The sequence below is a fragment of the Mirounga angustirostris genome, unplaced genomic scaffold (assembly GCF_029215605.1).
Source record: "Mirounga angustirostris isolate CCGP_5_RB_7025 unplaced genomic scaffold, mMirAng1.0.hap1 SCAF_2, whole genome shotgun sequence".
Taxonomy (NCBI): Eukaryota; Metazoa; Chordata; class Mammalia; order Carnivora; family Phocidae; genus Mirounga; species Mirounga angustirostris.
In genome coordinates, this window is record NW_026991710.1 from 60,084,673 (window position 1) to 60,109,618 (window position 24,946).

At 37.3% G+C, this 24,946-nt stretch overlaps 1 protein-coding gene across 1 annotated transcript; it reads left to right on the forward strand.

Annotated features, from left to right (window-relative positions):
• The first annotated feature begins 40 nt into the window (after window positions 1-40).
• On the forward strand, window positions 41-23,705 carry THAP6 (THAP domain containing 6). Its single transcript, XM_064584606.1, has 5 exons — window positions 41-165; window positions 1,072-1,174; window positions 2,371-2,578; window positions 9,316-9,441; window positions 20,949-23,705. The coding sequence occupies exons 2-5, from the start codon at window positions 1,095-1,097 to the stop codon at window positions 21,201-21,203; spliced, it is 669 nt and encodes a 222-aa protein (XP_064440676.1). The 5' UTR covers window positions 41-165; window positions 1,072-1,094; the 3' UTR covers window positions 21,204-23,705.
• The last annotated feature ends 1,241 nt before the right edge of the window (window positions 23,706-24,946 follow it).

Here is a 24,946-nt window from a genome sequence, read left to right on the forward strand (position 1 = left end):
GTCACTAGCACACCCCCTCCCGGCCACAGCAGCCAGCCGAGCTGATATGGCGGCTGAGCACGTGACCCGGGGCAGCCGGATTTCCGGTTCCCGGGGCTACGGGGCGGAAGTGAAGGGAAATGCAATCTCTGTGTTCGACGTTAGTCGCTGACTTCGCTGCTAACGGTAATAACTCTTAGGTTGCTTCTCCTCCCCCCACCCACCCCCATCGCTACTCGCCCAAACTCTGGGCGTGGTTCGGGGCGAGGTGGACCTTAGCGGCGCGGAGACGCCCGGTGGGCCCCCTCACCCCGAGGAAGGGACGCTCTCCGGCCGCATCCGCACCTGTGACAGGGCGGCCCCTCCTTTTCTCCCTGCGGCGGCCCGGAGCCTCGAGAAAGGGGCGGAGCTCCGCGGGACCCTGGGCTCTGAGCCGGCTACCTGCGCGCGCTGCTCCTGCAGCTGCTAGGCGCCAGGGTCCTCGCCGACCGTTCGAGCTGCTGCTTTTACTCGTTCTTCATTCCTTCCAAATATGCATTGACGTTTACTATGTGCCAGTCACCAGTTAAGCATGGGGACAAAAAGCGAGAAAAAACACAAGCCCCACCATGCCCTCTTGGAACTCCCACACTAGTAAGGGAGAAAGACATTAATCAGAGAATCACTGAAATAAGATTACAACTTTGAGAAGTGCTAGGTAGAAGTGTGTGTTCTATGAGAGCTAATGCTAGATGCGATCTGATTGAATCTGAGTGTCAAGGAAGGTTTCCCTGGGAAGCAACACGTAGCTAAAAGATGAGAAGAAGTTAGTATGCAAAGGCCTTGTGGCACGGTGCCTGTAAGAAGCCGCGGAAGGGAAATGTACAAGACTGCAGGATTGACTCAGACACCTCAGAATGCGTAGTGAAATACGATTTGCCTTATAAAGAGCCAAGCCCCTGGAAAATTTTTAAAGCTGCCGGTGTTGGAAGAAAATATTTGCCTTTGGCTTTCTAGCATGGTTTCACAGTACCTAAAAACATGCTGGGAAAAGTAAATATGTTGCCCTTAGCTTTGAAGTTACTAACTCTTACCGTTTTAATTTTCTTTCAGTTCTGTTATGAGTTGCTAAAATCATGGTGAAATGTTGCTCGGCCATTGGATGTGCTTCCCGCTGTTTGCCAAATTCCAAGTTAAAAGGACTGACATTTCATGTGTAAGATTTTGCTGTAGTTAAGCCAAGTACTTCTGACTGTTATAAAAAGCCAAAGACAGTTCCACTTAAATCTTCAGTTTTGATCTTTAGTTCCCAAATCTGTAAATAGCTTTTTTTAGCTCAATTTGAAGTGACAGTGATAATTTACATTTTTATAATTTAGTTTAAAAGTTTAAGATACCTGCCAAGGTATCAGAGGCTAGTAAACAAAAATATCAAGCTCATTTTTGCTAATATTATTACTTTGCATTTTAACATACCTTCAAAGAAATTCAGTTTTGTTTACATGGAGTTTACAACCTGAAGCAAGAAAGGATCTTTGCCCAAATATGTCCTGTCCTTTCTATTTAGAAATAGATCAAACTTACGTTGTAGAGAAAAAAATATAAATTACAAGCTCAGACCAAGGGTTCTTTAGCAGTATTACCAATAAATCAAGATGTTCCAAATTTTCTATTTTAGCCATTCTTCTGACAGCAAAGGAAAGGAGTAATAAGATTTAATAATTATTCATTTGCTAAAGGTTTATTTTGCTGCTTTTGCGCCAGGCACTGTGCTACGTGCTAGAGAAAGATCTGTTAACTACTTTGCTACGTATGAGGAAACAAAAAATGAGTACATGTACCCTACCTTTTCCAAAAAAGATTTGAATCAGTTTGGAAAATTGAAAAGATACGGTTATTGGTTTCCAGATCTCTCAAAATAGTTCTTATCTCTAGAACTTCAAACTCTGCAGCAGTTCTTTGCCTCATTCACTAAGCATTTATAGGCCTGTTGTGTATTAAATGCTCTACTAAACAACTTTCTGATGCTGACAGAAGAATGAAAGTACAAGGTACTCTATTCATCTGGGATAAATTCTGGATATCGCTTCATGTAGGCAAAGGCCGAAGTGATATTATCACGTATAGATGAAGAAAAATCTCCAGTTGTGGGTCTTCCTATAATATCCATTGAAACTTTTCTTCTTTATAATATGAAGAAAATTGAAATGAGGGCTGTATTTCTGCAGCATGATTGGTAGAAAAATCTATTAAAACTGAAAGTTCTGAAAGCATGCTTCATGATGGCTTCCTGAATATTCCATTTCCCAAGAGTAATAACAAACTCATCAATGAACCAGTTTAGTCCAGCCTTAATTCAAGTATCTATCAATAGTGTTCAATTTTAAAATACTTTTTGTATTTTTTTTCTAGATTCCCCACAGATGAAAACGTCAAAAGAAAATGGGTATTAGCAATGAAAAGACTTGATGTGAATGCTGCAGGCATTTGGGAGCCTAAAAAAGGAGACGTGTTGTGTTCAAGGCACTTTAAGAAGACAGATTTTGACAGAAGTGCTCCAAATATTAAACTGAAACCTGGAGTCATACCTTCTATCTTTGATTCCCCATCTCACTTACAGGTTTGTGTATGAGACACTGCTTACCATCATTACTCATTTTTTATGGTACTGTTGAAGAACCTTTACCACTCAGGCTAACATTTTATTGTTTGCTTATTCCTCTGAAATCCATTTTTTGAGTTTTTGTATTTGTAAGCTACTGCTTCAGCTTTCGTAATATGTAGTAGGAGTATTTTACCAGTAACCACTCAGAAATATTTGTATGTTACTAAGATTTGTTGAAGGAGACTGGCTTTAGGAGTTAACATAACTCAGGATTTGTATCTAAACAATGGAGGAAAATAAGAGGGTTGAACTGAAGTTCCAAGTTGCCAGTCCTCCTCATACTGGAGCAAAAGTCAAGAGCAGAGCCACTAACAGGACCAAAGCATACTTTAGAGCTACATGCATTCAAGCTTAAAGCCTAGGTAGAACTAAAAGGAAGAAAAACAAAACAGATGAGAACAGGAGAATGAAAGGAGAGAAAAGGTGAGAAAAAGAAAAGGATTGTATAAGTAAAATCTAATTGAATTTTGTGTTTTTTCTCAGTGGTATTAGTGTTATAGATTGACTGCCTTGCCTTTAGTATCTCTCTTAATATACGGTAAAGTGTTTCTAGTAACCATAGAGTAACTGATTCCAGTGTAGAAAATTCAGGGAGAGCCTGTGGGTTCCCAGAACAACAGTAATGAACCTCCACTGAAAGGTACCTCCTTCCCAACAGCTGAAAATAAGGGAAGTATAGAAGGTCTTTGACTTACAACTTTTCAACTTTATGATAGTGCAAAAGCAATATGCATTCAACAGAAACCATACTTTGAATTTTTAATTTTCATCTTTTTTCTGGGCTAGTGATACGCAGGATGCAATACCATACTCCTATGGTGCTAGGCAGTGGGAATGAGCTGCAGCCATGTGGTCACAAGGATAAACAACCAATACACTAACAACTATTCTGTACCCATACAACCAGTCTGTTTTTCAGTTTCAGTACAATATTCAATAAATCACATGAGACATCAATACTTCATTATAAAATAGGCTTGGGGCACCTAGGGGCTCAGTTGGTTAAGCATCCAACTCTTGATTTCTTTTTTTTTCTTTTTTTTTTAATGTGTTAACTAAGTTTATTGTGGTAATCATTTACAGTATAAACATGTCAAATCATCACACTGTACACCTTAAACTTATACGTTTCATGTCAATTATATACATATTTTTTAATTTTATTTTATTTTATGCTGCTATGTTAGTCACCATATAGTACATCATTAGTTTATGATTAGTAGTGTTCCATGATTCATTGTTTGCATATAACACCCAGTTCTCCATGCAATACGTGCCCTCCTTAATACCCATCACTGGGCTAACCCATCCCCCCACCCCCTCCCCTCTAAAACCCTCAGTTTGTTTCTTGGAGTCCATAGTCTCATGGTTCATCTCCCCCCTCTGATTCCCCCCTGCCCAACTCCTGATTTATGCTCAGGTCATGATCTCAGGGTTGTGAGATCGAGCCGTGTGTTGGACTCCATGCTGGGTGTGGAGCCTGCTTAAGAGTCCCCCCCTCCCTCTCCCTCTGCCCCTCCCCTCCTTGCTCTCACTCTTGCTCCCTCTCTCTCTAAAAAAATAAAAACATAAAATAAAAAATAAAAGAGGCTTTGTGTGAGATAACTTTGCTCAACTGTAGGCTAATGTAAGTGTTCTGAGCATGTTTACAGTAGGCTAGGCTAACTATTCTGTTCAGTAGGTTAGGTATATCAAATGCTTTTTCAACTTACAGTATTTTACATTTACATAACCCCATCATAAGTCAAGGAAGATCTGTAATCCACAAGTGTACCTGCTCCTATGTGGTCTTGGCCACTATACCACTGTCTTTACTTGGTCATATTCCAGTGCCTGAGTGATCAAGTAGAGACTGCCTCACTCTCTCCCATATTAATAAATGTACAATATCTTGTGCAATTCGTTGTGAAGGTTTTTTTTTCCCTTATAGCAAGTGTCATCTAGCTTTAATGTTGAGAACCTTAAGAAATGTGGGCATAATTAAATAAACCATAAGTTACTGACTTTCAAAAACTATTTATATCCTTGTAACAAAAGAAGTTTTTCATTATAGGAAATTAGATGATGGAAGCAAAAAGAAAATAAAAATTAACAATCATCAGGGGCGCCTGGCTGGCTTAGTTGGTAGAGCATGCGACTCTTAAATCTCAGGGTCCTGTGTTCAAGCCCCATATTGGGCATGGAGCCTACTGTTAAAAAAAAAAAAAAAGTGGGCGCCTGGGTGGCTCAGTCATTAAGCATCTGCCGTTGGCTCAGGTCATGATCCCAGGGTCCTGGGATCGAGCCCCATATCGAGCAGGAAGCCTGCTTCTCCCTCTCCCACTCCCCCTGCTTGTATTCCCTCTCTCACTATGTATCTCTCTGTCAATTAAATAAGTAAAATCTTTTAAAATATATATATATTAAAAAAATTAACAATAATCACATCCAAAGATAATATTTTTAACACTTCAGTGTGTATCTTTCCAGTCATTTGTTTGTGTATGTATATAAATTCATCTATAAATATTCTTACAAAAATATAAGTACACTGTAGATTTGAACCTTCAGCAACAGAGTTTGAATGCATGGGTCCCTTTATACACAGATTTTTTTCAATAAATAACAGTATAGTACTATAAACATTTTTTCTTCCTTAGGATTTTAATAACATTTTCTCTAGTTTACTTTATTGTAAGAATACAGTATAGAATACATATACAAAATATGTGTTAATCAACTATTTGTGTTGTCAGTAAAGCTTCCAGTCTACAAACAATAGGTAGTTAAGTTTTGGGAGAGTCAAAAGTTATACACGGATTTTCAACTGTGCAGGGGAGTTGGTGCCTTTAACCGTGCATTGTTCAAGGATTAACTGTATATCCTTTCTTAATTTGCTTCCATATCTCTCCCCCCACCTCGCTCTCATCTCAACATTTATATAGTGTTTATTATGTGCCAGGCACTATTCTAAGCACCTTATATGTAAACTCATTTAGTCTTCTTAACAACCATGTGAAATAAATACTATTATTACTCTCATTTTACTACTTGAGGAAACTTAGGTCCAGAGAGCTGGAATACCTTCCCCAGGGTGGCACAGCTATTAAATGGTGGAGGCTGAATTTGAACCCAGTCATTTTGGCTCCAGAGTCCACTGTTAACTACTACTTTCCAGGATGTTAAATGTTTTTCCATAACAATGGCTTTCAAACTTTAGTCTATATAAGAATTATCCAGGGAGCTTGTTTAAAATGGAGAATCCAGGACACCTGGGTGGCTCAGTCGGTTGAGCAACCTACTCCTGGTTTGGCTCAGGTCATGATCTCTAGGTCATGAGATGAAGCCCTGCATAGGGCTCCATGCTCAGCAGGGAGTTTACTTGAAGATTCTCTCCCTCTGCCCCTCCCCCTGCTCACACTCTCTCTCTCTCTCTCTAAAATAAATAAATCTTTTTTAAAAATAAAATAAAATGGAGAATCCTGTGCCCCAGATAATGTGATTCACTAAGTTTGGGCTAGAGTCCAGAAAGCTGCACATTTTAACAAGCATCCCACATAATTGTGTTGCAGATCTACAGATAATATTTTTAAGAGAAACCTATATAGACATCAATTTTTATTGATTATTATTTTAGTATAAAGTTTATATTAAAATATACATATGGGAAAGTGCACACATCATAAATGTACCTAGCAATAAATTGTCATAAAGTGAATTAACTCCCTTTAAACCAAGATATAAAATATTACCAGCACCCCAGAAGCCTCCTTCATGCTCTTTTCTAGTCACTCTACCCCCAAAGGTAAATACTATCCTGACTTTTATCACTGTCTCTCATATAAATCGAGTCAGTATGTACTCTTCTTTAGCTCAACATTTTGTATGTGTGATTCGCCCATGTTTTTTTTTTTTTTTTCCAAGATTTTATTTATTTGAGAGAGCACGAGAGGGGGCAGGGTCAGAGGGAGAAGCAGACTCCCCACTGAGCAGGGAGCCCAATGCGGGACTCGATCCTGGGACTCCAGGATTATGACCTGAGTGGAAGGCAGACGCTTAACCAACTGAGCCACCCAGGCACCCAGTGTTGTAGTATGTGATAATAGTCCATTTACTTTCTTTGCAATATAGTATTCTATTATCTAAATAAACTATAATTTTGCTTTTCTACTGTTGATAAACATTTGGGTTTTCACCTCAGGTCTATTATGAATGATGCAACTCTGAGTGTTTTTGTCCATGTGCCTTTGGGTGCACATAGGTTCACATTTCTGCTGAAATGAAACCTCTTCTGAAGTGGAACTGCTGGGTCCTAGGGTTGTGTATGTCCAGCTCAAGCAGTATTGCCATCATTTTCCAAAGTGGTTTGCCAATTTGTAGTCTCACCATCCACATATAAATGTTCCTCTGGTTCCATATCCTTGTCAGTACCTGGTGGTACCAGTTTTACAAAACATATTTAGTGACCATGTAGCAATTGATTTGATGTAGGAACAACAGTTTATGTAACCAATTACTATTGTATATAGATTATCATCACTTACTATTTTAAACAGTGCTGTGATGAACATTATTCTAGCTGAATCTTTGTACATATCCTTATTGTCTCAAACTAAATTCCTGGAAATAAAATTGTTGCATCAAAGATTACACACATTTTTAAAGCCTTTGCTTTTGATACAGATCCCCAAAGGCCCACCAGAAAGCTTATACCAATCTACTCCCCTATTACCTTTGCATGAAAGTATCCATCCACCCTAGTCCTCAGAGTAAGTTGTGTTTTTAACCTTTGTTAAAATTGATAGGCAAAAATGGCATTTTAATTTATTTTTAATTTATTTTGAATATTGGTCTCTACATTTTTTATGCATTTATTAGACATTTATATTTTTTCTTTTGTGGGTTACTTATTGAGGTCCTTTTCTCTCTTCATCTTTTTCTAAACTACATGTAAAAACACTGCATATTGAAGATACGGATTATTTAACTGACATCTGTGTTGCAATTACTTTTTGCTGTTTTTAGTACTAATTATCAGGTTGGTTTCAGTTTTCTGTTTTGTTTGAAATTCAGATGTCTCTTTTAAATAGTCAGTTCTATATTTTCTATTGAATTATCTGCCTTTAGCCTTCCCCACCTTAAGATAATATAAATATTCCCTATTTTTTTCTACTTTCTAAGGATTTTCATTTTTACATAAATTTTCAGTGCTAGAATTTCAACATGATTTATTACATATTAAGGATATAACTTTTTCTTAATTCATTTTTACATGATTTATAGCCTTTCTCTTTTTTTAAGTATTTTTTTTAAGATTTTATTTATTTATTCGAGAGAGAGCAAGAGGGAGAGCACAGAGAGACTGAGAGGGAGAAGCGGACTCCCTGCCAAGCAGAGAGCCTGATGCAGGACTCAATCCCAGGACCCCGAGATCATGACCTGAGCCAAGGCAGACGCTTAACCGACTGAGCTACCCAGGCGCCCCTATAGCCTTTCTTCACTTATTTTTTTTAAAGATTTTATTTGAGAGAGAGAGAGAATGGGTGCATGCGCATGTGCGTCTGAGGTGGGGGGAGGGGCAGAGAGACAGAAGCAGGCTACCCACTGAGCGCAGAGCCAGAGGCAGGGCTTGATCTCAAAACCCTGAGATCATGACCTGAGCTGAAACCAAAAGTCAGATGCTTAACCAACTGAGCCACCCAGGCACCCCAGCCTTTGTCCACTTATTTAGACTGCAATTTTTTTTCCTAAAGCCTTTTATCCACTTGATCTATTTCTAGATTTTCCTGTCTCATCTTTAAGAGGGTAGCACATTCTATTAACTATTGTTACTGAGTGATGTATCTTTAATAAGTGGTAGGACATATTCTTTCTCAATAGCACTCTTATTTTTTTTAGGAAAATTTGTGTTTCTAGATGAACTTTAGAGTTATTTTCAGGAAGTTCCTTTAAACTAATCGCAGAGATTAAACTCGTACTGTTGTTGCTATGTTATATGTGGACCAATATTGCCTGTAAAAAGATTTTATATATAAAAAAGGGCAATATTGGTCTATACACTACAGAATACCATATAATACATACTAGTTCATATGCTAGAACATCAGCTCTAGTCTCCTAGCGGCCAATAAAAAGAATAGAATACATTGGGTTACCTGGTTTGCACAGTCAATACATTTTCTTAAAACTCATGCTCTCTGTTAAGGAGAAGCAAAACATTTTTCAGCAATAGCTATGAAAAGAATGTTTCTCTTGAGGCCTCTTAAAGGAGACATTGCCTAATGTAGTGGACAAGACCTCAGTAACATCCTTAAAGTAAACATGACAGCCAATTTCGTATTAAAAATGCTGTCTCTTTTACAAGCTGAGTGCATACCACCAGAAAACAATTTAAAATAAAATTTGAGAGTGGATGTAAGCACTTCAGACCAAATCTGCCTCTCTATGGTGGCCTCTCTTGACCTGGGGCGGGGGATGGGGAAAGGGGATCTCTAGGTTATTTGGAGGATTGTATGAATGGCAAATTATTTTTTAATAAATACTAGTTTGTATTAAAAAAATAATAATCTCAAAGGAATTTAAAATTTACTGAGTTTTTCAAGCAGTGTCCATGAAAATAAATACTGTATTCCACTACACAAATTTAAGAAGGAATAAAAATTTTAAAAAGGACAGAAGTATCTACAATAATTGTTATTAACTCTTCTTAACAGGGGAAAAGAGAAAAACTTCATTGTAGAAAAAACTTCACCCTCAAAACCCTTCCAGTCACAAACCACAATCATCAGCTTGTTGGTGCTTCCTCATGTACTGAAGAATTCCAATCCCAGTTCATTTTTGTAAGTAAAATTACTTACTGACCTAATGCTGATGTTTTTAAGATAATATGTCTTCTCCATTAGGATTAGAGTAGAGGTTTAGGTGTTTGAGATAGAGATATAAATATAGATATAGATATAGATATAGATATAGATATAGATATAGATACAGATACCATGTCCAAAAATAATATTGCTTCCCAGGGCCATTATAATTTTTATATATGCAGTAATAATATAGAAGTAGTTAATCCTTTGGTTACATATTTAGTTGAAAGAATGCTTTCACACAGATATATTTACCAAGAAAAATGCAATAATTAATTCCTCCCTTTAGGTACTGTATCTTCTACATGAAAATATCTAATAAAAAATATAGTTACCTCTTTAGGTTTTCTTAAAGAACAGTCATACACATACAGAGTTTTCAAGCTTGCATTATTATTCATCTCATTGTGTATTCCTGTTAGAGCCATACCTGGAATCCAGATGTTTTACTTTCTTGATTACTATAGCTTTATAATAATTCTTGAAATCAGGCAGTGTTTGTCTTCCAACTTTGTTACTTTTCAAAGTTGTTTTGAATATTCTAGATCTTTTGCATTTTCATGGGAATTTTAGAATCACTTTATAAGGATTTCTACAAACATTCCTGCTGGAATTTTAACTGGGATTGTGTTGAATCTACAGATTCCATTTGGGAAGAATTGACATCTTAATGAAACTATTTTAAGTCTTTGAACCTGTGAACTCAATTGTATCTCTACATTTATTTATGTTTTGAACTTCTCTCAGCAACATTTTGTAGTTTTCAATATACCAGTCTTTCGCTTTGTCAGATTTATCCCTAAGTATTGTATGTGGTTGGATGCTATTATAAATGGTGTTGTTTTGTTTTTACTGATAGTATATGGAAGTTGATTTTTGTATGCTGATCTTGTATTTGGCAAACTTGCTAAACTCACATATTAATTATAAAAGCTTTTTATAGAGGCTAATAGATTTTCCACATAATCATATTGTCTGTCTTTAAAGACAGTTTTAATTCTTCCCTTCCAATACGAGGCCTTTTATTTCTTTTTCTTGCTTTATTGTACTGCTTTGAACTTCCAGGGCTATGCTGAATAGAAATATTTAGAGCTGATCTCCAGGCTTTCTCCTAAAATCAGGCTTTGCTCCTGATTTTAGAAAGCAGGCATTCAGTCTTTCACCACTAAATATGTTAACTGTAGGTTTTTCATAAATGCCTTTTATCAGATTAAGGAAGTGCCTTTCTGTTCTAGTTTGGTGAGAGTTTTTATCAGAAGTGAATGTTAGTTTTGTCAAATGCTTTTTCTGTATCGAGATCATGTGGTTTTCTTTTGTAGTTTGTTAATATGATTAGTTATATCAATTGATGTTTGAATATTAAACCAGCCTCATAATAAACTCTACCTCATGCTGTGTTATCATTTTTATATATTGTTGGATTAGATTTGTTAAAATTTTGTTTAGAATCTTTCCTTGTATGTTCAGTCAGGATATTGGGCTGTAGTTTTCTTTCCTTGTAATGTCTTTGTCTGGTTTTAGAATCAAAATAATGCTGACCTCAATGAATAAGTTAGAAAATATTGCCTCCTTTTTTGATTTTCTGGAAGAGTTTGTATAGATTCGTTATTATTTCTTCCATAAGTATTTGATAGAATACCCCAGTAAAACTATCTGAGCATGTGGTGGGAAAAGTTTTTTTGGTAGCTTGTATCCTCCAAGGGATTTGTCCATTTTATCTCAGTTGTCAAGTTCATTAGTTTAAAATTTGTTCATAATATTTGCTTATTATCCTTTTAACATATATAGAATCTGTAGGGATATTATCTCTCCCATTTCTGATATTGGCAGTTTGTTTCTGTTCTCTTTTATTGCTGATCAGTCTGCCTAGAGATTTCTCAATTTTATTGATCTTGTCAAAGAACTAGCTCTCATTGATTTTCTTGCTTTTTTGTTTTTGTTTTCTACTTGACTGATTTCCATTCATCTTTATTATTTTATTTTTTCTACTTCAGTAAAATTTGCTCATCTTTTTCTAGTTTCTTAAAATGAAAGCTAAGGTCATTGACTTGAGGCTTCTTCCTTTCGAATATAGGCATTTAGTGACATTAATTGCTTCCTAAGTATTGCTTTAACAACCCTCCATAAATGTCTTCATTTTCATTTAGTTCAGGATATTTCCAAATTCCATTTGGATTTGTTCTTTGAATTATTTAGAAGTGTGTGCCATATAGTTTCCAAATATTGGGGAATTTTCCAGTTACCTTTCTATTAATTTCTAATTTAATTATATTGTAGTCAGAGAATATAGGTTGTATGGCTTGAAATATTTTTAAATTTATTGAGACTTGTAGTCTAGAATATGGTCTATCTTGGCAAATGTTCTGTGTGCATTTGCAAAGAATGTACATTCTGCTGATGTTGGCTAGAATGTCTTAGAAATATCCATTAAGTCAAATTGTTTATAGTGTTGTTCACTTTTCATCCTTACTAAACTTCTGTCTGCTTGCTCTATTATTGAGAGAGGAATTTAATCTTCTGGTAATCTTCTAATTCTCCTTGAAGTTGTCAGTTTTTACTTGTTATGTTTTACAGCACTGTTATTGGGTACTAAATATTTAGGATTGTTATGCCTTGATAATTTAACCCTATTATTATTAGGAAATGGCCTTCTTTTTTTTTTTAATTTAATTTTATTATGTTATGTTAATCACCATACATTACATCATTAGTTTCTGATATAGGGTTCCCTGATTCATTGTTTGCGTATAACACCCAGTGCTCCATTCAATACGTGCCCTCTTTAATACCCATCATCGGGCTAACCCATCCCCCAACCCCCTCCCCTCTAGAACCCTCAGTTTGTTTCTCAGAGTCCATAGTCTCTCATGGTTCGTCTCCCCCTCCGATTTCTCCCCTCTTCATTTTTCCCTTCCTACTATCTTCTTTTTTTTTTTTTTTTAACATATAATGTATTATTTGTTTCAGAGGTACAGGTCTGTGATTAATCAGTCTTACACAATTCACAGCACTCACCATAGCACATACCCTCCCCCATGTCTATCACCCAGCCACCCCATCCCTCCCACCCCCCACCACTCCAGCAACCCTCAGTTTGTGTCCTGAGATTAAGAATGCCTCATATCAGTGAGATCGTATGATACTTGTCTTTTTCTGATTGACGTATTTCGCTTAGCGTAATACCCTCTAGTTCTATCCACATCATTGCAAATGGCAAGATTTTGGTTTTTTTGATAGCTGCGTAATATTCCATTGTGTGTATGTATGTGTGTGTGTATGTGTGTGTATACCACATCTTCTTTGTCCATTCATCTGTTGATGGACAGCTTGGCTCTTTCCATAGTTTGGCTATTGTGGACATTGCTGCTATAAACATTGGTGGCATGTACCCCTTCGGATCACTATACTTGTATCTTTGGGGTAAATACCCAGTAGTGCAATTGCTGGGTCGTAGGGTAGCTCTATTTTCAACTTTTTGAGGAAGCTCCATACTGTTTTCCGAAGTGGCTGCACCAGCTTGCATTCCCACCAACAGTGTAGGAGGGTTCCCCTTTCTCCACATCCTCGCCAACATCTGTCGTTTCCTGACTTGTTAATTTTAGCCATTCTGACTGGTGTGAAGTGGTATCTCATTGAGGTTTTGATTTGGATTTCCCTGATGCCGAGCGATGTTGAGCACTTTTTCATGATTCTGTTGGCCATTTGGATGTCTTCTTTGCAGAAATGTCTGTTCATGTCTTCTGCCCGTTTCTTGATTGGATCATTTGTTCTTTGGGTGTTGAGTTTAATAAGTTCTTTATAGATTTTGGATACTAGCCCTTTATCTGATATGTCATTTGCAAATATCTTCTCCCATTCTGTCGGTTGTCTTTTGGTTTCGTTGACTGTTACCTTTGCTGTGCAAAAGCTTTTTATCTTAATGAAGTCCCAATAGTTCATTTTTGCCTTTGTTTCCCCTGCCTTTCGCGATGTTTCTAGGAAGAAGTTGCTGCGGCTGAGGTCGAAGAGGTGCTGCCTGTGTTCTTCTCCAGGATTTTGATGAACTCCTGTCTCACATTTAGGTCTTTCATCCATTTTGAATCTATTTTTGTATAAGGTGTAAGGAAATGGTCCAGTTTCATTCTGCATGTGGCTATCCACTTTTGCCAACACCATTTGTTGCAGAGACTGTCTTTTTTCCATTGGACATTCTTTCCTGCTTTGTTGAAGATTAGTTGACCATAGAGTTGAGAGTCCATTTCTGGGCTCTCCATTCTGTTCCATTGATTTTTGTGTCTGTTTTTGTGCCAGTCCCATACTGTCTTGATGATTACAGCTTTGTAATAGAGCTTGAAGTCCCAAATTGTGATGCCACTGGCTTTGCTTTTCTTTTTCAACATCCCTCTGGCTATTTGGGGTCTTTCTGGTTCCATACAAATTTTAGGATTATTTGTTCCATTTCTTTGAAAAAAGTGGATGGTATTTTGATGGGGATTGCATTAAATGTGTAGATTGCTCTAGGTAGCATTGACATCTTCACAATATTAGTTCTTCCAATCCATGAGCATGGAGCGTTTTTCCATTTCTTTGTGTCTTCCTCAATTTCTTTCATGAGTATTTTATAGTTTTCTGAGTACAGATTCTTTGCCTCTTTAGTTAGATTTATTCCTAGGTATCTTATGGTTTTGGGTGAAATTGTAAATGGGATCAACTCCTTAATTTCTCTTTCTTCTGTTTTGTTGTTGGTGTAGAGAAATGCAACTGATTTCTGTGCATTGATTTTATATCCTGCCACTTTACTGAATTCCTGTATGAGTTCTAGCAGTTTTGGGGTGGAGTCTTTTGGGTTTTCCACATAAAGTATCATACCATCTGCAAAGAGTGAGAGTTTGACTTCTTCTTTGCTGATTCGGATGCCTTTTCTTTTTGTTATCTGATTGCTGTGGCTAGGACTTCCAATACTATGTTGAATAGCAGTGGTGATAGTGGACATCCCTGCCGTGTTCCAGACCTTAGGGGAAAAGCTCTCAGTCTTTCCCCATTGAGAATGATATTTGCTGTGGGTTTTTCATAGATGGCTTTTATGATATTGAGGTATGTACCCTCTATCCCTACATTCTGAAGAGTTTTAATCAAGAAAGGATGCTGTACTTTGTCAAATGCTTTTTCTGCATCTATTGAGAGGATCATATGGTTCTTGTTCTTCCTTTTATTAATGCATTGTATCACGTTGATTGATTTGCAGATGTTGAACCAACCTTGCAGCCCAGGAATAAATCCCACTTGGTCGTGGTGAATAATCCTTTTAATGTACTGTTGGATCCTATTGGCTAGTATTTTGGTGAGAATTTTTGCATCCATGTTCATTAGGGATATTAGTCTGTAGTTCTCCTTTTTGATGGGGTCTTTGTCTGGTTTTGGGATCAAGGTAATGCTGGCCTCAGAAAATGAGTTTGGAAGTTTTCCTTCCATTTCTGTTCTTTGAAACAGCTTCAGAAGAATAGGTATTAATTCTTCTTTAAATGTTTATAGAATTCCCCTGGGAAGCCATCTGGCCCTGGGCTTTTGTTTGTTGGGAGATTTTTGATGACTGCTTCAATTTCCTTAGTGGTTATGGGTCTGTTCAGGTTTTCTATTTCTTCCTGGTTCAGTTTTGGTAGTTGATACATCTCTAGGAATGCATCCATTTCTTCCAGATTATCTAATTTGCTGTCATATAGTTGCTCATAATATGTTCTTGTTGTGATCGCTCCTCTTTCATTCATGATTTTATTTATTTGGGTCCATTCTCTTTTCTTTTTGATAAGTCTGGCCAGGGGTTTATCAATCTTGTTAATTCTTTCAAAGAACCAGCTCCTAGTTTCGCTGATCTGTTCTACTGTTCTTTTGGTTTCTATTCATTGATTTCTGCTCTGATCTTTACTATTTCTTCTCCTGTTGGGTTTAGGCTTTATTTGCTGTTCTTTCTCCAGCTCCTTTAGGTGTAGGGTTAGGTTGTGTGTTTGAGACCTTTCTTGTTCCTTGAGAAAGGCTTGTATTGCTATATACTTTCCTCTTAGGACTGCCTTTGCTGCATCCCAAAGATTTTGAACAGTTGTGTTTTCATTTTCATTGGTTTCCATGAATTTTTAGAATTTTTCTTTAATTTTCTGGTTGACCCATTCATTCTTTAGTAGGATGCTCTTTAGCCTCCATGTATTTGAGTTCTTTCCAACTTTCCTCTTGTGATCGAGTTTTAGTTTCAAAGCATTGTGGTCCAAAAATAGGCAGGGAATGATCCCAGTCTTTTGGTACTGGTTAAGACCTGATTTGTGACCTAGGTTGTGATCTGTTCTGCAGAATGTTCCATGGGCACTAGAGAAGAGTGTGTATTCTGTTGTTTTGGGATGGAATGTTCTGAATATATCTGTGAAGTCCATTTGGTCCAATGTGTCATTTAAAGCCTTTATTTCCTTATTGATCTTTTGCTTAGATGATCTGTCCATTTCAGTGAAGAGGGGTGTTAAAGTCCCCTATTATTATTGTATTGTTGTCGATGTGTTTCTTTGATTTTGTTATTAATTGGCTTATATAATTGGCTCCTCCCATGTTAGGGGCATAAACATTTACAATTATTAGATCTTCTTGTTGGATAGACCCTTTAAGTAGGATATAGTGTCCTTCCTCATCTCTTATTATAGTCTTTGGTTTAAAATCTAATTTGTCTGATATAAGGATTGCCACCTCACCTTTCTTTTGATGTCCATTAGCATGGTAAATGGTTTTCCACCCCCTCACTTTCAATCTGGAGGTGACCTTGGGTCTAAAATGAGTCTCTTGTAGTCAGCATATCGATGGGTCTTGTTTTTTTATCCAATCTGATACCCGGTGTCTTTTGATTGGGGCATTTAGCCCATTTACATTCAGGGTAACTATTGAAAGACATGAATTTAGTGCCATTGTATTCCTGTAAGGTGGCTGTTTCTGTATATTGTCTATGTTCCTTTCTGGTCTATGTTCCTTTTAGGCTCTCTCTTTGCTTAGAGGACTCCTTTAAATATTTCGTGTAGGGCTGGTTTGGTGTTCACAGATTCTTTTAGTTTTTGTTTGTCCTGGAAGCTTTTTATCTCTCCTTCTATTTTCAATGACAGCCTAGCTGGATATAGTATTCTTGGCTGCATATTTTTCTCGTTTAGTGCCCTGAATATATCATGCCAGTCCTTTCTGGCCTGCTAGGTCTCTGTGGATAGGTCTGTTGCTAATCTAATGTTCCTAGGTTACAGACCTCTTGTCCCGAGCTGCTTTCAGGATTTTCTCTTTGTCTCTGAGACTTGTAAATTTTACTATTAGATGTCGGGGTGTGGACCTATTTTTATTGATTTTGAGGGGGGTTCTCTGTGCCTCCTGGATTTTGATGCCTGTTTCCTTCCCCAAATTAGGGAAGTTCTCTGCTATAATTTGCTCCAGTATACCTTCTGCTCCTCTCACTCTTTCTTCTTCTTCTGGGATCCCAATTATTCTAATATTGTTTCATCTTATGGTATCACTTATCTCTTGAATTCTGCCTTCATGATCCAGTAGTTGTTTATCTCTCTTTTTCTCAGCTTCTTCATTCTCCATCATTTGGTCTTCTGTATCACTAATTCTCTCTTCTGCCTCATTTATCCTAGCAGTTAGAGCCTCCATTTTTGATTGCACCTCATTAATAGCCTTTTTGATTTCCACTTGATTAGATTTTAGTTCTTTTATTTCTCCAGAAAGGGTTTCTCTAGTATCTTCCATGCTTTTTTGAAGCCCAGCTAGTATCTTTATAATCGTCATTCTGAACTCTAGTTCAGACATCTTACTAATGTCCGTATTGATTAGGTCCCTGGCAGTCAGTACTGCCTCTTGTTCTTTTTTTTTGAGGTGAGTTTTTCCTTCTTGTCATTTTGTCCAGAGGAGAATAGATGAATAAGAGATAAAATGCTAACAGGGTAACAACGACCCCAGAAAAATATACACTAAACAAATCAGAAGTGACCTTCCAGAAAGTGGTCACTTTTCTGTTCAGAGAGTTGCTGCTATTCTTTTCTTCGATCTCCTGTTGAGTTTGTAGGTGTTCAGAATGGTTTGATACCTATCTAGCTGAATTCCTAGGACCAGATGAAATTTAGGTCTCCTACTCCCCTGCTCTCTTGCTCCTCCCCGGAAATGACCTTCTTTATCCCTGGTAATGTTCTTTTGCTCTGAAATCTATTTTCTCTGATAGCAGTATACCCACTTTTTTCTTTTTCATTAGTGTTATATATTGGTAATCGTTCCCAACTTATGGTGATTTGACTCATGATTTTTCAACTTTACGATGGTGCAAAATCAGTGGACTTTTCAATAGAAACCGTATTTCTTGTTTTTAATTTTCATCTTTTCCTGGGCCAGTGATATGTGTCACTATACTCTTTTATGATGCTGGGCAGTGGCAGCAAGCCAGTCAGCCACACGATCACAAGGGTGAACAGTCAGTACACTTAGAACCATTCTGTGGCCATACAACCATTGTGTTTTTCACTCCCAATAATAGTTTTCAATTAATTACATGAGATATTCAACACTTTATTATAAAATAGGCCTTGTGAAACCCATCATAGGTGGAGGAAGGTCTGTATCTTTTTTCGCTCTTTTACTTTCAACCTATTTGGTTTGAAGTGCGTTTTTTTAGGTAGCTTATACTTTTGGGTCTTGATTTTTTTAATCTAATCTGATAATTTCAGCCTTTTACTTGGGTTATTCAGACCATTTACACTTAATGTGTTTATTGATATTGTTTGGTTTAGTTAAATCTGTCATCATATTTGTCTCCTACTTGTTCCATTTGTTCTTTGTTCCCATTTTCTTCTTTTTCTGCCTTTTTTTGGATTAATTGAATTTTTTTGGTTCTATTTTACATCCTTTTTTTGACTCATTGGCTGTAACTTTTTGTTTCATTTTAGTGGTTGCTTTTGAGTCTATAGCATTCATCTTTAAATTATCAAAGGCTATATCCAAGTGATATTATTCCACTTAACACATATCATAAGAATCTTAAAATCGTCTACTTTCATTTCCCTTCTCCCAATTTTTGTGTTACTGCTATCATACATTTCACTTTTACATATGCTATAAACCCCACACTACATTGTTAGAATTTTTGTTTTAACAATAAATTATCTTTTAAAGAGATATAAATAATAAGAAAAAAAGTCTTATACCTTACCCATGTAGTGGGCATTGCCAGGGCTTTTCATTCCTTGGGGTAAGTCTGTATTTCCCTCTGGTTTCATTCTGTCTGAAGAACTTTAATTTCTTACAGTGCAGCTATGCTGGTGATGAATTCTTTCAGCTTTTATATTTCTGGAGAAAAATCATTACTTAGTCTGTTTTTGAAAGATTTTTTTCATTAGGTATCAAATCCTAGGTTGATAGTTTTGGAGATTGTTTTTAGTTCTTCAAAGATGTTGCTCCACTGTATCCTCACAGACATTGTTTCTAATGCAAAATCTGTCATCTTTATCCTCTATATATCTAATGTTTCTTGTTTTCCTTGCTTTTAAGAATTTTTCTTTCCCAGTGGCTTGAATAATTTGATTATGATTTACCTTAGTTTAGCTTTCTTCATATTTCTCATGCTTGGGATTTTTGAGCTTCTTTATCTGTGGGTTTATAGTTTTCATCAAACTTGGACAAATTTTGGCCAAGGTTTCTTCAGATATTTCATTCTACCTCAACATTTCTTTCCATTCCTTCAGGGATTCTGATTGCATATGTATTAGGCTATGTGAGTCACACTACCACTCACTGATGCTCTCCTAATTTTTTGGTTTTTTCTAGTTTTGTCTTTCAATATTCCATTTTCTCTCTGTAGTCTATTCTGGATAGTTCATATTGCTGAGCCTTCACCTTCACTAATCTGCCATTAATTCCCTCCAATGTATTTTTCACCTCACACACTGTAGATTTTATCTCTAGATGTTCTATTTGTTTCTTTTTTATATCTTTCATGTCTCTGCCTAACTTTTTGAATATATAGAATACAATTTTAATAACTTTCTTAATTCCCTTATCTGCTAATTCCAACATTTGTGGCAGTTCTGGGTTAGTTTTCATTGACTGATTTATTTCTTATTATGGCTCACATTGTCCTATTTCTTTGCATACCTGATAAATGTTGTGTGCTGCACATTGTGGATTTTACTTTGCTGGATGCTGGATATTTTTGTACCCTGTATTCTTGAGCTTTGTTCTGGGATACCACAAAATTATTTGGAAACAGTTTGATCCTTTCAGGTTTTGTTTGTTAGGCAGGACTAGAAGAGTGTTCTGTCTAGGGCTATTTGTTCTCCACCACTGTGGCAAGACCGTTCTGTATACTCTACTCAATGCCCCATGAATCCTGGAATTTTCTAATCTGGCAGGAGTGGGAATAGTGGCCATGCCCTCTGAACACAGAGCACTGCTGGTCCTTTCTGGTCACTCTTTCCTCAGACTTGAGCAGTTCCCTACCTGTGTGCACTGAATACTAGAAGGGGAGCCTGTCAGGATCTTCAGAGTTCTCTCTCCTCTCTAGTACTCTCTCCTGTGAATGGTAGCCACTTTGGTCTTCCTGGACGCTCTGCACAATCTTCTCAGTCTCCCGAGCTCTGCAGCATACGCACTCTCCCAAGGCAATAAGCTGGGGCAGTCGGCCATAGGGCTCACCTCTTAGTTTCCCATCCCTCCAGGATTGCTGCCTTCCTTGCCTGATATCGGTTATCTTCGTAACCTTTTTTTATGCCTTTTAGCCACGTGTTGGGTTTTTTAGAGAGGAATCCATCCAATCTCTGTTATTTCATGTTGGCTACAAGCAAAAGTCCTCTTTGCTAATTTTAATATTAAATAACAACTTTTCAAGATTATTTTATAGTGCCTTTTTAAGATATGTCACTGTTACTTTCCCTATATTCAAATGAAAAAAAAGTATACCCAGCAAACTTAAGCATAGCCATAGTAAATATCAAGAGAGCTTAAATTCTCTCTCTAAAAGCCCCAAACCAGAGTCCTCTCTAAATATATAACACTCAGCCTGAGGACCTGCTCAAGTGCTCCTTTTCTGTCATCTCCTTTAACATGAATATTCATCAATATAAAATAAAATAGTTGAAAGTGTAATGATTAAAGATTTGTTGGTAGGTAAAACATAAACTTAGTGGCCCTACACCTAGGGAATGAAAGCTGGATAGTCATTACAAGTGTCATGTTCATAGCAGATATTTACCCCCCAAGGAGCAGCGCCTCCCCTCTGTAGATTCTGTACCCCTCATGTTACGCCTAGCCTTAGATAAAGGAGGGAGGCACTAGGCACCCAAAATACTGCTTTTACCTGCATCTTCTTCCTGTGTTCTTTAAACCTCTAAGTATCACCAACTTAAAGATATCTAAGCATTGTGAATGGAAGAACAGCCTAGCTATAAGCTTTTATGTTAACTACTTGTCTCTCTGATTTAATAACTTGGTGTTTATGTTTTTAGGAACATAGCTACAGTGTAATGGACAGTCCAAAGAAACTTAAGCATAAATTAGATCATGTGATCAGCGAGCTAGAGGATACCAAGAAAAGTCTGCGGAATGTTTTAGACCGAGAAAAACGTTTCCAAAAATCATTGAGGAAGACAATCAGGGAATTAAAAGATGAATGTCTCATCAGCCAAGAAACAGCAAATAGACTGGAAGCTTTCTGTTGGGAGTGTTGTCAGGAGAGCATAGAAAGAGACTATATTTCATGAAATAATTCCATGTTATGTTCTACCTAAAATTAACATTGGTACAGCTTTTTAGAAAATAATTCTCATTTGCCATCATTAAATATTATCCATCATTTAGAGTGCTTCTTTGGATCTCCCATAGCATTATGCATTTAGTTGTTACCCAAAGATTTTTTTTGAAGATGTACAGAAATGTGTGCTAGTTATCATGTTTTTGTGTGATTTGTGACAATTATGTTTTTATAGAGCTAAACTAGTGCCAGGTCACTATCGTAAGATGTTAAAAGATCAAGAAGATTCCACAGGACTTAGGAAATGATATCAAATTAGTCACATTCAGCAATGGTAGTAGGAACTGGACTCTGCTTCAGCAGCATCAGATTTTTGGCTTCAAAGGAGTACCTTTACTTATGTATGCTTTATGGTAAGTATGTTGAATTATACTTTAAATGTATTTTACTATAAAGCAGAATTCATTTATAACACATGTCTATCTTGGATCCAATCCAAGGTGCTTTTGTTACTTGTAATACCAAAATATTTTTTTTACATAGCATCCCATAGTCCTGACCCTGAGAATCGCATATGGTACAGATCTGTTGGCTTATAAAGTTGTTCAGAACCAGGTTGAGAAGACCTCTGACAAGGTCTCAGTTTTTCAGTACGGTACATCGTTCCTCCCCTCTAGGAACACTTTGATATAAGCCCACATTGGTTTAAAAAGTGAAAAAGAGTACTAAATCTGATTTTTAAAAGTTGGTTGTGGACAGTTGTTCTGAACATTTTGTTTCATTATAAAGGAACGTCTTCAAAATCTAGACGCTAGTACTAGCTGAATATTTTTAATGCTCCTTTTTATTTTACAGAAAGTAATATTGCTGACATTTCTAAAATACAAAATATAGGTGAAATCATTAAAAGATAATGATACGGCTCTTCCAATTGCGATAGGATTTGGAGAAAGGGTTAGAATATTTTCCTGTAATTAGGAAAGTATACTATCCAAACACTTTTGTTTAAAGAAAGAAGGTAAAGCAGCAGCTTTAGAATAGCTTCTAACTGAATATACAAAAGAAGAACCCTTAGCTAATTTTTTATCTAAGTGTCAGAAATTTAGCTTTTCTTCTAATTTCTTATTAAGAACAACTGAAATTAAGAATCAAAAATACTGTGGATTAGAATAAAAATTACCAGCCCACAGCCAAATTCTACTTTGAAACGCATGTACGTATTCAAACCTTGTTCAGATGTCTATGCTATAGTAGTTAGAATTTGAGTATCAATTGTTTCATTGTGTCAACTAGAAATGAATTGCATTTTGTGCTAACATATTCATGGAAATTTTGTGTTATATTAATATCAGTAAGGATATGGTCACTTGAATTTTCTTTGTATTCAAGAATTTTCTACGTGTTAATGCATGTTATATTTTTATGTAGGATTCCAAACCTTCCCTCTAAATGGGAACCTTCCCACATTTCAGAGGTCAGAATTATATTAAGAAGAAACACTGAGGTCATATCTTTTCACTACCTAGAAAAAAATCTCATTAGCTACCCATTATTTATTTTAGTTATTTAATTTCGAATTAATAACGGACATTCGAAGGGGAAGTTTGGGTGTGATCTTAGGTTTTATAGAGATACTGTGATAGAGATGGAGACTTATTTTGAGTATAAAAATTAAAGTCAGTGGACAGTGAAGAAAAGTAGGATCGATCCAAACACAGTACATCCAAATTCTGGCTCTCTACTGGCTGCTTAGAATGACTCCAGCCTGAGAGACCTTTCCAAGAGTCAAAGCCCAGTTGGAGCCTTGGTCACAGTTGCCACAGTCACTTTTACCACTTGTGTTCACAGTGAACTCAGCCCTTGTCTTCTTTGTCATTGGGCTTAGTATCACTGAGAGATAGGTGACTGAGAACAAAATATTGGTATCATCAAAGACCCGGAGCTACCCATTTGCTCTTTATTCTTATGGAGAAATGATTACCAATAAAAATCGGACATAAGAAATAGGGTTCTCCTCACCCGCCACCCCAAACAAATGCCTAGCCTAGACACAGTAAATACCTCAGTCCTCTGTTCCAGATATTCCAGCCTAGCCCAGGGAGAAACGGTCCTGTGCAGGGCAAACCAGTCACCCCATCCAGAGATGCCTCAGGCAGCTGAGGCCAGCCTAAGGGTTTCACTTTGCTTTAAAGCTTAGAGTAGCCTCTGGATCCTGGAACAAACCAATACACCAGTTAAACCTCAGCACCAAATCAGGTACAAAGGACTTGACATGGCATTTTTCTCCATATCAAGTTTAAATCGCTAGAAATAGACTTTGGTTGCTAAAGATAATCACAATTATACCACAGTCTTTGGGAAAAGGTGAAGTGTATTAAAATATATATTTAGTTTTTAAAAAGGGTAAAATATTACAGAAATAATTGAGGAGTGAAGAATGCATTATTCATTTGAAAAATAAATATTTTCTCCCGTAATGTATGTGGGTTTTATACAGTTACCCAATAAAATGAGCAGAGAAAAATAAAGAGTATATATACTGTGGTTTTGCTTTCATTTCTTCTGCACTTTTTCCCTCCACCAATACCTCTAATATCATAGGGTCTGCTACGTTAGATGACCCAAGTGGCAGACCTGCTTTTACCACAATATGGATGTGCCATATTAGAGCCCTTTCCTGCTTGGGCTTCACTCAAAACTGGCAGCCTTTCGTGTCACCCAGTGTGACAGCTGAGAGCAGTATTTTTAGGTGTGAAATGTGCTCCCTTCTTTATAGTGGGAGATGTAGGTCATAATAATTTGTCTGTTACTTCGGAGGGGATATTTTAGCATGCCCCTGCTCCCTGGACACTCCTCCCCGCAAATTTTACTGATACGGTAGGCTTTGGAATGCATGGGGTTTGGTTTTTTTTTTTTAAGATTTTATTTATTTATTTGACAGAGAGATAGAGAGCACAGGTAGGCAGAGTGGCAGGCAGAGGGAGAGGGAGAAGCAGGCTCTGCGCTGAGCAGGAAGCTGGACATGGGGCTCGATCCCAGGACCCCAGGATCATGACCTGAGCTGAAGGCAGCCACTTAACCGACTGAGCCACCCAGGTGCCCCGAGTGCATGGTTTTTATCTTACCCTCTAGAGCACATGTACTTTATCAAGGCCTCAGATTTACAAGTTACATCTTGCTCGTGCCATTGGATTAATATAATCCATCAGTTTGGTGACCTCAGTGACTCTCTGTAGGATATCTACCTGGTCTGGGTCTCTTTCTGTTATATTAGTAGAAGCCAGAGAGTTACATGGCCTTGTTGTTCATTCCATGTGAGTGTGAACTGTTTGTGATTCTGTTTTACAGGGATGGAAAAACATGTGCCCACCAGATAGGTAGTTACGTACCACGTACCCATAGCCATGTTAACCTGCTCTAGCAGGATGTCACATCTGGCGCAGCATCTGTAGTCGGGGCTCCTCCTCCATTGAATTTGCCTTAGTCCACTGTTATCTTGCAGGCTCTGTCTAAATTTTGCAGAATAAATAGAGCTATGATGAAGACTACCACTCCTGCATCTGGTATGTAGGGCTGTCAAGGTGGCACCTTAGCCAACTCCACAGAAAAATCTGAAGCTGAGCTGGTGAGGAGAAGGAGTTGACATAGCAGACCCGAGACTGCTGTCCTTAGAAAGACCTGCCTACAGGGTTGGCTCTTGGCCGGCATCTGGTGGCTTCAGTTTCGAGAGGATTCCCGCCCTTCCAAACTGAG

Coding starts and splice junctions, on each gene's coding strand:
- THAP6 (XM_064584606.1), top strand. CDS start 1,095: ATGGTGAAATGTTGCTCGGCCATTGGATGTGCTTCCCGCTGTTTGCCA. Junction 1,175..2,370: donor AAAGGACTGACATTTCATGT/GTAAGATTTTGC, acceptor TTTTTTTTCTAG/ATTCCCCACAGATGAAAACG. Junction 9,442..20,948: donor TCCAATCCCAGTTCATTTTT/GTAAGTAAAATT, acceptor TTATGTTTTTAG/GAACATAGCTACAGTGTAAT.